Source organism: Nerophis lumbriciformis, linkage group LG02 (assembly GCF_033978685.3).
Source record: "Nerophis lumbriciformis linkage group LG02, RoL_Nlum_v2.1, whole genome shotgun sequence".
NCBI lineage: Eukaryota > Metazoa > Chordata > Actinopteri > Syngnathiformes > Syngnathidae > Nerophis > Nerophis lumbriciformis.
In genome coordinates, this window is record NC_084549.2 from 74,963,446 (window position 1) to 74,977,585 (window position 14,140).

The 14,140-nt window shown below is 42.6% G+C and overlaps 1 protein-coding gene across 12 annotated transcripts in view; it reads right to left on the reverse strand.

Annotated features, from left to right (window-relative positions):
• Positions 1 to 14,140, reverse strand: part of LOC133611626 (pleckstrin homology domain-containing family A member 1-like) — a 50,866-nt gene that overhangs the window by 7,044 nt on the left and 29,682 nt on the right. For 6 of the 12 annotated variants that reach the window (XR_009816009.1, XR_009816010.1, XM_061968584.1 and 3 more), the window contains exons 7-11: positions 12,152 to 12,292; positions 10,625 to 10,693; positions 10,243 to 10,307; positions 7,452 to 7,515; positions 5,947 to 6,036 (exon numbers count right to left, since the gene is read on the reverse strand). Coding sequence is in view for 10 of the 12 variants with exons in the window: in XM_061968584.1 (XP_061824568.1) it covers positions 5,947 to 6,036; positions 7,452 to 7,515; positions 10,243 to 10,307; positions 10,625 to 10,693; positions 12,152 to 12,292 (429 nt within the window). In the remaining 2 variants the exon portion in view is untranslated. Of the gene's footprint in view, positions 1 to 1,709; positions 1,784 to 4,899; positions 5,857 to 5,946; positions 6,037 to 7,451; positions 7,516 to 10,242; positions 10,308 to 10,624; positions 10,694 to 12,151; positions 12,293 to 14,140 lie in introns of those variants that run through there. The other 6 variants (XM_061968611.1, XM_061968669.1, XM_061968648.2 and 3 more) reach the window with 2 other exon arrangements.

Consider the following 14,140-nt stretch of genomic DNA (forward strand, 5'->3'; position numbering starts at 1 on the left):
AATTATGTAAGAATGAATTATTGATACAAACAAGCAAGTAAACAACAAATATTGGCCAATACATCCACATCTTATTTGAACACTTTAGCTTGAACAGGAGGAAATATTTTCAATAAAACCCAGTAACATTTTAGCAGTACATCTACCTGCTACTTCTGCTTAGTTTTTCAACATAAAATAGTACAATGTCACAAATAAAGTGCAACCAAGGCCTTTTTTTTTAGGTTGAATTAGCAGTAGGTTTACCTGAGAACCAACTCTTTTCAGTGGTTTGACCTGCTACTACTCTCATTTTTAATAAACAGCTATGGCGGCTGAGAAAAGTCACACAACGACTTTCAGCTACAGCAGGATTGCAAAAGCCCCAACACAACAACATAAAGCCACAACATAAAGCCTCAACACAACAACATAAAGCCACAACACAACAACAGAGGCGTAACGAAAGTGACGGCAACAGACCGACTTCCTGAGGCGGAAAGTTGTAAACGGTGGAATAAACCAAGTTGGAAAAGTCGATAAAAGTGTGACCACAATTTTTCCAGACATTAATCAATCAATCAATCAATGTTTACTTATATAGCCCTAAATCACGAGTGTCTCAAAGGGCTGCACAGGCCACGACATCCTCGGCTCAAATCTAACATCATGGCAAGGAATATATGACTAACATTGTTCAATAACAATAACATACTTTGTCCAGGAAGTTGGTCCATCGCCGTAACTTGCCCAACTGTCACATCCTTTGTGGCTTAAAGTTGTGCTGTGGCTTTATGTCATTGTGTTGTGGCTTTATGGCATTGTGTTGTGGCTTTATGTCATTGTGTTGTGGCTTTTGCAATGGTGCTAAAAGCTGAAAAGGTTGTGTGATATTGTCTTTGTCGCCTTTGCATTTATTGTGTGCAGGTATCCGCCATTCTTGTTTTGCAGACTAATGGCAGACAGACTTAAATAAGGTCAAATGTCCTTATTGTTGTGGCTTGTGCAGCCCTTTGAGACACTCGTGATTTAGGGCTATATAAGTAAACATTGATTTATTGTTAAAAGTGTTCAACTTCATATAAAGTCTGCCGTTATGTTGTCCTTTTTCTTGTATTGATCAAATCCATAGATTGCCTTTTAAAAAGACTTTGAATCGATACCTATCTTCCAGAAGGCAAAAATTCCAAGGAATATATAGTCGTCACACCCCTAGTGGATAGTAAATGTATCCTACGATGCAAGCTGTTCACAGACTACTCTAAAATGTATGATTTCTATATTATCATCCCTTGAAAAGATAGAATGAAAATGCTTGCTGCAATGCGAGTGTTGCACTCACTTTGTGAGATACTGTATACTTTTGAAGGGTTTCCTCTCGGGAAAGGGCAGGCGGGAGGCAAGTCTTTCCAGTGTTAGGTGTATATGTATGTCTAGGTATATTCAGCCAATGACAAAACCAGAGCATAAACTTTGAGCTGCGTGTAAAGCAGCGAAAGGGAAAAGCGCAAAGTGGACGTCAGAAGTGTGAAGGGAGAAGCAGCGCTTATTGGGTTATTTCTGTTTTTTTTAAGAGGACCAAAAAATAGGAGCGTCAGACGCGCCGGGGTGAGCTCTGCTCCCCAAGGAAGGGCCGGCCAGTCAACAAGAAATAAAGCATTAAAAAAAACGTTTAAAGAAAGGAGGGGGAATGTTTGCTTTTTCTTTGTTTTTAAGACGAGCTGACGTACGTGCTGCTGCACTCCCCAATTCGAGACGTATACCTCTGTATACAGGGGTTAGACAGCCGTCTGGCCTGCCGCATCTGCAACAACACAGCGCAAAGCAGGGTTAGAGCAGATGGGCCGTCTGCCCACATGGGGGACGGGGGGGAGGACATGGGAGGAAGAGGTGATGCGGGACAGAGAGAGAGAGAGAGGAAGACAACAGGTGGCCGAGGAGGAGGAGGAGGAGGGCACACGACAGAAAACAACTACATCAGTGCGGGAATAGAGCGGCCGTCTCTGGCGTCCTGGCGCTCTGTCCACGCTGCTTCCACATTGAAGTCATGCGGTGAGGGAAGTCAGTCACAGGTCATCACATCACATCATGCTCTCAGTGTCCACCAAGCAGGACGGTTCACTATTTGTCTCCACAGCAAAACTCAGGACTTTTTTTGGACTAAAAACATCTTCAGAGTAGAGCAGGAGTGTTCAAACCTTTCTGCACCGAGGTCTGCGCGCAGAAAGATTGAAGGCTGCACGGCCGCCATTTTGATAGCTTTTGTGCTTTAAAGATGCTAAAACAAATAGTAAGAAGTTCCTTGTAAGCTAATTATATCAACAGATCATTAGCATCTTAACTTGGTGTTACAGGTGATTCAAAAACTGTAATATCTGATATATGACTTATTTAGATCAGGGGTGCCCACAGGCCAGATACTTTTCAATGTACCAAGTGGAGGGGATCTACCTCATTCATATATATATATATATATATATATATATATATATATATATATATATATATATATATATATATATATATATATATATATATATATATATATATATATATCCCATCCATCCATTTTCTACCGCTTGTCCCTTTTGGGGTCGCGGAGGGTGCTGGAGCCTATCTCAGCTGCATTCGGGCGGAAGGCGTTGCCAATCAACCTATCCCCAGGTGCATGTCTTTGGAGGTGGGAGGGGCCTATCCCCAGGTGCATGCCTTTGGAGGTGGGAGGAAGCCGGAGTAGAACCCACGCAGTCACAGGGAGAACATGCAAACTCCACACAGAAAGATCCCGAGCCCGGGATTGAACTCAGGACCTTCTAATTGAGAGGCACATGCACTAACCCCTGTTTCACCGTGCTGCCCTATATATGTATATATACAGGTAAAAGCCAGTAAATTAGAATATTTTGAAAAACTTGATTTATTTCAGTAATTGCATTCAAAAGGTGTAACTTGTACATTATATTTATTCATTGCACACAGACTGATGCATTCAAATGTTTATTTCATTTAATTTTGATGATTTGAAGTGGCAACAAATGAAAATCCAAAATTCCGTGTGTCACAAAATTAGAATATTACTTAAGGCTAATACAAAAAAGGGATTTTTAGAAATGTTGGCCAACTGAAAAGTATGAAAATGAAAAATATGAGCATGTACAATACTCAATACTTGGTTGGAGCTCCTTTTGCCTCAATTACTGCGTTAATGCGGCGTGGCATGGAGTCGATGAGTTTCTGGCACTGCTCAGGTGTTATGAGAGCCCAGGTTGCTCTGATAGTGGCCTTCAACTCTTCTGCGTTTTTGGGTCTGGCATTCTGCATCTTCCTTTTCACAATACCCCACAGATTTTCTATGGGGCTAAGGTTAGGGGAGTTGGCGGGCCAATTTAGAACAGAAATACCATTGTCCGTAAACCAGGCACGGGTAGATTTTGCGCTGTGTGCAGGCGCCAAGTCCTGTTGGAACTTGAAATCTCCATCTCCATAGAGCAGGTCAGCAGCAGGAAGCATGAAGTGCTCTAAAACTTGCTGGTAGACGGCTGCGTTGACCCTGGATCTCAGGAAACAGAGTGGACCGACACCAGCAGATGACATGGCACCCCAAACCATCATCCAACCATGCAAATTTTGCATTTCCTTTGGAAATCGAGGTCCCAGAGTCTGGAGGAAGACAGGAGAGGCACAGGATCCACGTTGCCTGAAGTCTAGTGTAAAGTTTCCACCATCAGTGATGGTTTGGGGTGCCATGTCATCTGCTGGTGTCGGTCCACTCTGTTTCCTGAGATCCAGGGTCAACGCAGCCGTCTACCAGCAAGTTTTAGAGCACTTCATGCTTCCTGCTGCTGACCTGCTCTATGGAGATGGAGATTTCAAGTTCCAACAGGACTTGGCGCCTGCACACAGCGCAAAATCTACCCGTGCCTGGTTTACGGACCATGGTATTTCTGTTCTAAATTGGCCCGCCAACTCCCCTGACCTTAGCCCCATAGAAAATCTGTGGGGTATTGTGAAAAGGAAGATGCAGAATGCCAGACCCAAAAACGCAGAAGAGTTGAAGGCCACTATCAGAGCAACCTGGGCTCTCATAACACCTGAGCAGTGCCAGAAACTCATCGACTCCATGCCACGCCGCATTAACGCAGTAATTGAGGCAAAAGGAGCTCCAACCAAGTATTGTACATGCTCATATTTTTCATTTTCATACTTTTCAGTTGGCCAACATTTCTAAAACTCCCTTTTTTAAAGTTAAAGTTAAAGTACCAATGATTGTCACACACACACTAGGTGTGGCGAGATTATTCTCTGCATTTGACCCATCACCCTTGATCACCCCCTGGGAGGTGAGGGGAGCAGTGGGCAGCAGCGGTGGCCGCGGTGTATTAGCCTTAAGTAATGTTCTAATTTTGTGACACACGGAATTTTGGATTTTCATTTGTTGCCACTTCAAATCATCAAAATTAAATGAAATAAACATTTGAATGCATCAGTCTGTGTGCAATGAATAAATATAATGTACAAGTTACACCTTTTGAATGCAATTACTGAAATAAATCAAGTTTTTCAAAATATTCTAATTTACTGGCTTTTACCTGTATATATATCATTTATATTTATTTATTTATGAAAGTTTTGTTAACAAGTGAAAGGTGTTTAATGCTAATACAAGCATGTTTAACACACTTTCATGAAGACAAGAATATACCGTATTTTTCGGACTATAAGTCGTAGTTTTTTTCACAGTTTGGCCGGGGGTGTGACTTATACTCAGGAGCGACTTATGTGTGAAATGATGAACACATTAGCGTAAAATATCAAATAATATTATTGATCTCATTGGCGTAAGAGACTAGACGTAAGAGACTTTCATGGGATTTAGCGATTAGGAGTGACAGATTGTATAGCATGTTCTATATGTTATAGTTATTTGAATGACTCTTACCATAATATGTTACGTTAACATACCAGTTGGTTATTTATGCCTCATATAACGTACACTTATTCAGCCTGTTGTTCACTATTCTTGATTTATTTTAAATTGCCTTTCAAATGTCTATTCTTGCTGTTGGCTTTTATCAAATACATTTCCCCAAAAAATGCGACTTATACTCCAGTGCGACTTATGTTTTTTTCCTTCTTTATTATGCATTTTCGGCCGGTGCGACTTATACTCCGGAGCGACTTATACTTCACCAAATATGGTAAGTTGGTGTGATTGTGATGACTTGCATTGATTGGAATCAGACAGTAGTGATGATAACATCCACATTTTACAATGGAGGAGAACAAAAGTCCTTCTTTCTGTCCAATACCACATGAAAGTTTGTCATACTCCTTTTTATACACTTTACAAGAAATACTAACTCCATAGCTTGCTAGCTTTCTGAGACTCTTATTTTGTTAGCGCAGGCAGGATGAAGCAGGGCTTTTATTGTGAAGACAGAAACTGTGCAGTCGGTCTTTAGGCTTTAGACGGAAGGTACGGTTAAAATAAAAAGTGTTTGTCGCCTTCCTGTCGGTCATTTTTTCTTAATAATGATGTGTCAGCAGCGAGCATCATCTCACGAGACCCTCGGGTGCCGTGAATGTCAATCAAGTGACCAAAGTCACGTCTTAATGAAGATCGATGATCCATCATTTTTAGCTCTATTTTTGTAATGGCTGGCTGGCGATGGACATAATGAGCACCTCTGACTTAGATTCTTAGAAAAAGAACAAGTGGCGATCTAAAAATGACCCCTCTAGCGCCGACAGCCTTGTGGAGACTATGACCCTGTTGAAATCAACAAGTGAACTGTACTGCTTCCTGGACATAAGGCTTGTACATTTGTTAAAAAGGGTGAGCACACAAGTGCAGCTCTTTCCCGACCCACAATGCACCTGTGCAGGAAGGGGTAGTTCAGTGTGAATGCTCTTTGCCGCTGAGTCAATGACTGTCAAAGTATGCATTGTTGGAAAAGGACAACATACTGTGGCAGCGGACCTCCCCGGCCCCCGCTGGGCCACAATGGCCCCCGAGACCGCCTTGATCCAGCTGTGCATCTCCTCCGGACTGTCGGCCTGAGCAGAGAAGGAGAGAACAATTGATCATTTCCCTCCCTTGCTCCACTTTTCAAAGGCTGTTGAATGTGTGACTTATGAGGTGATGATGGGAAAACATCTCGATGAGTCTGTCGCGTGTTTAGGCCTACCACTTCAAAAAGGACACTTTTGTGTAAAAACAACGCAAAAAAAAAAAAGAGACAAGCTCACAACTTAGAAACTTAAAGCTGCACTGGTTTTTTTTAGAATTTTCCCTGTCATTTTTTATTGTTATGTAAGACAAGCACACATTTCTCTTTTTTATGCATTCTAAATATTAAATGCGATCAAAAGTCTGCTTACAATGGAGCCTATGGGAGTCGCTCTATACTGCCCATAAAAACATCCAAACACTTCCATTAAGGTGTATTTTATACATGCTGTAATGTTGTAAAACCTGTAGTATGTATTCATGACAGCCAACAAACATAATAAAACATCACTTACTGTACAATGTCTGCTGTCATTAGGATGCCAATTGATAAAATCTTAACATATTCCCATTTAGATGAAGAATAACTCAACACCCTCACAAATAAAAGGAGGGTGAAACCACGCGTCTTTTCGTGTCTTTCTTGCCAGTTCCGGGTCTAAATTGGCTGTCAAAGTGTACCAACTTGTCGGATTACATCCTCATCCTTCTACTATCTAGGTGAGAGGCATGATTTATGATCTACAATAAACTTTGAAGAGCACCAAGGGGAGGAAGCATGATGTCAACACAAGCGCCGCTATAAATAGTTTGTCTGCGTTAGTGCTTATAATAACAATACCACTAATACTTGTTCATATTCAAGTCAAGAAAGGTAAATAAGGTATTGTTGGCACTTTTTGAATGGTTATTTATTGGATTTTATGGGCACAATAAAGAAACGTCCATTACCTCCATTGTAAGCGGACTTTTATTTACGAGTTGGAATGCATAAAAAAAATGAAAATACATACGTCTTTCATGATGATTGTGAACGATAGGCAACATTCCATAAAAGGGCAGTTCCCCTTTGAAGCTCAAACTTTTATCCTATCAGTCAGCTACGGATGTGTAAGTTTATTGAGCTGATAAGCTAACCTACCGTGAGGTTGCTGTAAAATGTGAACTAGAGCTAACATAGCTATGCTGGTGTGACTAACATCTGTGCCTGTCACATTTCTCTATGTACAGTTTGTATGTTATATATATATACGTTGGACAATTGCAGAGTATCTATGCAAAAAGTGGTCAATGAGCACAATAATGCTGTGTGTGGAGACAGCATGGACAAACAGCTCATTAGCATAAAAGCTCCAAACACACAAAACGCTGTGTTCACAGGAAGGCTTACTAAGAGCACTTTCAAGCTGTATTAGATCAAATACATGGCTTCACGTCACACTGTATTTACATTCAATCTGACCTGTATGTAAAATGTCCTTGATGTGGTGACGACTTCAAACAGATTGTCGCGCATCATGATGTCACTGCAACAACAAAACATTGTTACACCTTTATTGTGTCACTATCTTAATGTGGGAGGAATACTTTCATTTATTTACAGACAGACACCATTTTGTATGACATTATTGTTTCTTTGTTAATATCAGAGTGGGTTCTGCACTAGAAGCACAAAGCTTATTGACAGTTCAAATACACATCATCATGTAATATACAAAATACAATTCCTTTCAAAATCCACCCACCAAGTGGCCATTTACAATGTCATATCAACATTTATAAAGAAGGAATCTTTAAATCCACCAAGTCAGTCTCAATTGCATGGCAGCTCCCTCCATCAGTGTGTGAATGTGTGTGAATGGGTAAATGTGGAAGTAGTGTCAAAGCGCTTTGAGTACCTTGAAGGTAGAAAAGCGCTATACAAGTACAACCCATTTATCATTTATCATTATTCAAATGTGATTAAAGGTTGCATCTTGAAGATAAAGTCATCATACGGTACATACAGAGGTCAAGACCAACATGATGCCACTAATGTGAATTCATAAGAGGGTGCGTTAAATATACTAAAGCAAAACGTCGCAATACATTTAGCTTAAAAGTATTTTTTTTTATGTTTAAAAAACATTATAAAGCTATAAATCTCATTCCAGATCATCGGGCCTCTACAGGCTATAAAGCGTGTAGGCCACAGGTGTCAAACTCAAAGCCTGCCACTTCATTTTGTTTGGCCCTCAAATGCCTGGAAATAATATGCATCAATAAAGTACTGTAACTTTTCTTACTAAAGGTATTCTTTCCTTCTATTTTGGGAGAAAAAATATATATGTACTCCATGTAAATGATGTTAACTTAAATATTGTCTAATTATGCAAAAATATATTATCAAACATTCAAACCATTTTTTTAAAAATAGAAATAAATACTAATAATAAAGATTTCAAAGCAAGTTATCCATCAAAGTGTGTAATGTGGGGTATCGGACTGTCTGATTTTGGCGGTCCGCTCCCTGTATGCTCAGTGCCAGAGCTTGGTCCGCATTGCCGGCAGTAAGTCGGACACGTTTCCAGTGAGGGTTGGACTCCGCCAAGGCTGCCCTTTGTCACCCATTCTGTTCATAACTTTTATGGACAGAATTTCTAGGCGCAGTCAAGGCGTTGAAGGGATCTGGTTTGGTGGCTGCAGGATTAGGTCTCTGCTTTTTGCAGATGATGTGGTCCTGATGGCTTCATCTGGCCAGGATCTTCAGCTCTCACTGGATCGGTTCGCAGCCGAGTGTGAAGCGACTGGGATGGGAATCAGCACCTCCAAGTCCGAGTCCATGGTTCTCGCCCGGAAAAGGGTGGAGTGCCATCTCCGGGTTGGGAAGGAGATCTTGCCCCAAGTGGAGGAGTTCAAGTACCTCGGAGTCTTGTTCACGAGTGAGGGAAGAGTGGATCGTGAGATCGACAGGTGGATCGGTGCGGCGTCTTCAGTAATGCGGACGCTGTATCGATCCGTTGTGGTGAAGAAGGAGCTGAGCCGGAAGGCAAAGCTCTCAATTTACCGGTCGATCTACGTTCCCATCCTCACCTATGGTCATAAGCTTTGGGTTATGACTGAAAGGACAAGATCACGGGTACAAGCGGCCGAATTGAGTTTCCTCCGCCGGGTGGCGGGGCTCTCCCTTAGAGATAGGATGAGAAGCTCTGCCATCCGGGGGGAGCTCAAAGTAAAGCCGCTGCTCCTCCACATGGAGAGGAGCCAGATGAGGTGGTTCCGGCATCTGGTCAGGATGCCACCCGAACGCCTCCCTAGGGAGGTGTTTAGGGCACGTCCGACCGGTAGGAGGCCGCGGGGAAGACCCAGGACACGTTGGGAAGACTATGTCTCCCGGCTGGCCTGGGAATGCCTCGGGGTCCCACAGGAAGAGCTGGACGAAGTGGCTGGGGAGAGGGAAGTTTGGGCTTCCCTGCTTAGGCTGCTGCCCCCGCGACCCGACCTCGGATAAGCGGAAGAAGATGGATGGATGGATAGTGTGTAATGTAAAAAGTAGCAATAGATTTTATGGTCAAATTGTGAAATTTACTGTGCTTTTTTTTTTTACAGCATTTTTCTCTAAACGAAAAAAAACTGTACTTTTTTTACTGTAATAAACTGTGGTGTTCTTTTAGTATTTACAGTAATACACCGACAAATCTACACTTGTTGATTTGCGGTAAAAAAACAAAAACAAACAAACTGGCAGCTCAAGTGCCAAAATGTTACTGTAAAATTTCAGTTTTTTTAATTTACAGTAAAAAACTAATGTAAAATTCTGCCTTTTTTTACCATACAAACAGCAGTAGTGTTTTTCCATTTACAGTAATATACACTACATTTTGAAGTGAAATTACTGCAACTTACCATATATTTTTTTTAATTTTAGTATTAAAAAAATCTAATAAAATGCATTAAAAAATGGTGTAATAATAGTATTTACTGTTCGAAGCGGCCCTCTGGGGCCAAATATAACTGTGATGTGGTCCTCAGTGAAAACCACTTTGACACCTCTGGTGTAGACTTTAGGTGAGGATGTTTCCCTCTTAATAAAGGTTGATTCTAGTGTTATGTCACTGGAATGAGTCTAGAATGTTCTACATCATACACGCACTGTGGCATCTGTTGCACTCAGTAAGCTTCAGAAGACAAAAAAGAGGGTTTAAGAGAGCATTAAAGTATGATTTTCTTCTGAAGAACCTCCAGTTTTTGAAGATAATACAGTGCACTTGTACCTTTGTTTGCACTCCTGCACTTTGTGAACCTCCTTCAGCGGGATCATCCTCAGCGGCTCTTTCTCCTGAAGGGAAGAAGGCAACAATAGTTTACTCGACACATGTCTCCATCTGCGACTGCATGAGACTGCCTTGCAGCAGACAGAGAGTCTATGTCCTCGGGGGCCACATGGACTGATAAATCCCTTCAATGAGGAGCATGCAGAGTTATCTTCAACACCAAGACTGTGTGAGTGTGTGTGTGTGTGTGAGAGAGAGAGAGAGAGGCATGACTGGACATGTGAAGAGAAGGCAATGACATTCCACTCATTCAAACATGTCACAGCACACAAGTGTCTCCTCCACACGTGGAATGGATTAGAAAAAACACTGAGTCAATTACCAGATCGGACTTGAAGTAGCTCATTGAGTTTTCCTCCAGGAGGAAATATCGTCGCTTCCAGTTCCTCATCTGGTTGGGGGGAGACAAATGAAGTACTTAGAGAAGTTGCCACTTTCCTGCATGCTTCACAATATTATACTGTACATACCCTGTGTTTGCCATACATGTGCTTATTTGTGGCGGCCCGCCACCAAAACATTTGGGCTGCTAAACATGTTGCCATATTTTTGGCAAAAAAAAAAAATCTTAAAAATATATTTTTGTAAAGATTTGTCGTAACACTTTGCCAACTAGGTGATACAAGTAAGTGTTTGGTTTGTTTTTCAGTTTGAGTTTGACACAAAGGCCTGTATTAGCCAGCACAGAGTGCAGAGCAGCAGACTAGCGTGCAAAGTTAGCAGGTCATTTTGTGACTATATGTTTGTAGGTAGAAATGCATTTTTTGGTTTATGTTAATTTGTAAACCGTTTGTACAAGTTGAAAATCATTGTGATGCTAATTTTCATTAGCTGGTCAGTGGGATCTTCCATTGTATGTTAGCATGAAGCTAGCGGCATATGTGCCAACTTGAAATAGAATCAGCTTTATTGGCCAAGTATGTTTGCCACACAAGGAGTTTGACATGGTAGACTGTGTCGGGATGTCCCTCCTGTCTCTCCAACTTGCATCTACATTTTGCCCATGTCTCTCGCCTGCCTTACGTTGTTTGGGTCTTCAGACATCATCACGCTAGCTGCAGATGCACCTAACTTTTACCTTCCATCGCTTTGTGTTTATTTGTTTTCATTTTTACATTAAAACTTTTTTCTGCACTTGCTCTGCCTGCTTCCTCTGCATCCGGAGTCCAACCAAAACATACATGGATACATCTTTTCTCATGTATTTGTTGATTTGAACATGATTCCTGCATGTATGTGCACTTCATGTACTTTCCTTTATGCACTGATATTGACAGTAATAACAATAAACAGCCTCAAGTTGGACATTTTCTCACCTGTAATTGAAAGGACTATTTACCTATCAGCCAATTTAAATTCTGACATTCAGGGAGGGCAGAATAATATCTGTAAATAAAGTGTGCCTTGTTTTTTTTAATGGGCCTTTGTGACATTGTAGAAATAAAAAAACAAATGTTTTAAAATAGAGCTCACTATAATAATGAAAGTTTCCTCAAGCCTTTGACAAAAAGATGACATCATCCATATTAGATTGAAGATGGACAATGTATTTAGGCACATATTGGATGTGAATGCTGGGAAAATGCCACCCGTGTTCTGCAGAAAAGACGGCCTGTTACAATGCATGTAATGCAGACTCTGCCTAATGAAGTGTCCTTGACTAACTGCACAACACAGACATGTGCATGGTGCCTTCAGGGAAATGTCTTTTTTTATTGCTTAAGTCATAGGACTTTACATTTGTGCTTGAACAAGCCGCTATTGATTGCACGGGTCTATTAAAAACAGGCTGCTTACCAACTGGCAGCAGTGCCTTGCATGTAAACAGATGAAGATAGTAGAGTCTCACCACAGCGCCTTGCTTGACGCAGTAGCCCGACTTGATGACGGTGTGGTCCTGGGACGGCCTGCCCAGGAAGTAGGGCAGCTGGCTGTGTGAGCGGTGCATGGCCTCCCGCTCTGCCCTCTCTGCACCATCGCTGCCTTCATGCTAGAAGGTCAAAGAACACCATCAGCATCCTGACGCAACGTCCATACTAGGGCTGTCAATCCAATTCCATTCACAATCAATACTTTTTAGAACATTGAGTGCCAGTTCTATGATTAACTACATTCTTCCATAAAATAGATAAACAGCTCTTATCAATTTCTATATTACTTAAAACTGGTTTTGTTGAATAAAACTCTAGCCAAACATTTAATAAAGTCAAATACAAATAAGGCCACAAAAGAAGTATCCAACACTTCTCTTTTCTAAAGTAAGTGTGTACAGCAGATATAGATCATCTATATCTACTATATGATTTGTCTGAGTGGCTGGACAGGAGAGGTTAAAAAACATTAATTAAAAACATTTGATTATTGAGATTTTCTTAAGAATGGTTACAAATAAGAATTGTGATTTATTGGAAGATCAAGCCTAATCTATACCACTAGAAGTTACAGGGTGTGTAAACTTTCTCCAGCGAGGCAGCACACAGAACATTTGAAGGTATCACTTTGATGCTTTAAAAAAAAAAAAGTGTTTAATTTAAACCAGAGGTGCCCATTATGTCGATGGCGAGCTAGCGGTCGATGGCAGGGGGTGTGTCAGTTGATGGCGGAGGGTGTGTCAGTCCATGGCGGAGGGTGTGTCTGCTGATGGTGGAGGGTATGTCAGTTAATGGTGGAGGGTGTGTCAGTTGATGGTGGAGGGTGTGTCAGTTGATGGCGGAGGGTGTGTCTGCTGATAGTGGAGGGTGTGTCAGTTGATGGTGGAGGGTATGTCAGTTAATGGTGGAGGGTGTGTCAGTTGATGGTGGAGGGTGTGTCAGTTGATGGCGGTGGGTGTGTCAGTCCATGGCGGAGGGTGTGTCAGTTGATGGTGGAGGGTGTCAGTTGATGGCGGAGGGTGTGTCAGTCCATGGCGGAGGGTGTATCTGCTGATGGTGGAGGGTGTGTCAGTCCATGGCGGAGGGTGTGTCAGTTGATGGCGGAGGGTGTGTCAGTTGATGGCGGAGGGTGTGTCAGTTGATGGCGGAGGGTGATGGTGGAGGGTGTGTCAGTCCATGGCGGAGGGTGTATCTGCTGATGGTGGAGGGTGTGTCAGTCCATGGCAGAGGGTGTGTCAGTTGATGGCGGAGGGTGTGTCAGTTGATGGCGGAGGGTGTGTCAGTTGATGGCGGAGGGTGTGTCTGCTGATAGTGGAGGGTGTGTCAGTTGGTGGAGGGTGTGTCTGTCGATGGTGGAGGGTGTGTCAGTTGATGGCGGAGGGTGTGTCAGTTGATGGCGGAGGGTGTGTCAGTCCATGGCGGAGGGTGTGTCTGCTGATGGTGGAGGGTGTGTCAGTCCATGGCGGAGGGTGTGTCAGTCCATGGCGGAGGGTGTGTCAGCTGATAGTGGAGGGTGTGTCAGTTGATGGTGGAGGGTATGTCAGTTGATGGTGGAGGGTGTGTCAGTTGATGGTGGAGGGTGTGTCAGTTGATGGTGGAGGGTATGTCAGTTAATGGTGGAGGGTGTGTCAGTTGATGGTGGAGGGTGTGTCAGTTGATGGCGGAGGGTGTGTGTGCTGATAGTGGAGGGTGTGTCAGTTGATGGTGGAGGGTGTGTCAGTTGATGGTGGAGGGTGTGTCAGTTGATGGTGGAGGGTGTGTCAGTTGATGGCGGAGGGTGTGTGTGCTGATAGTGGAGGGTGTGTCAGTTGATGGTGGAGGGTGTGTCAGTTGATGGTGGAGGGTGTGTCAGTTGATGGTGGAGGGTGTGTCTGTCGATGGTGGAGGGTGTGTCAGTTGATGGTGGAGGGTGTGTCAGTTGATGGCGGAGGGTGTGTCAGTCCATGGCGGAGGGTGTGTCTGTTGAT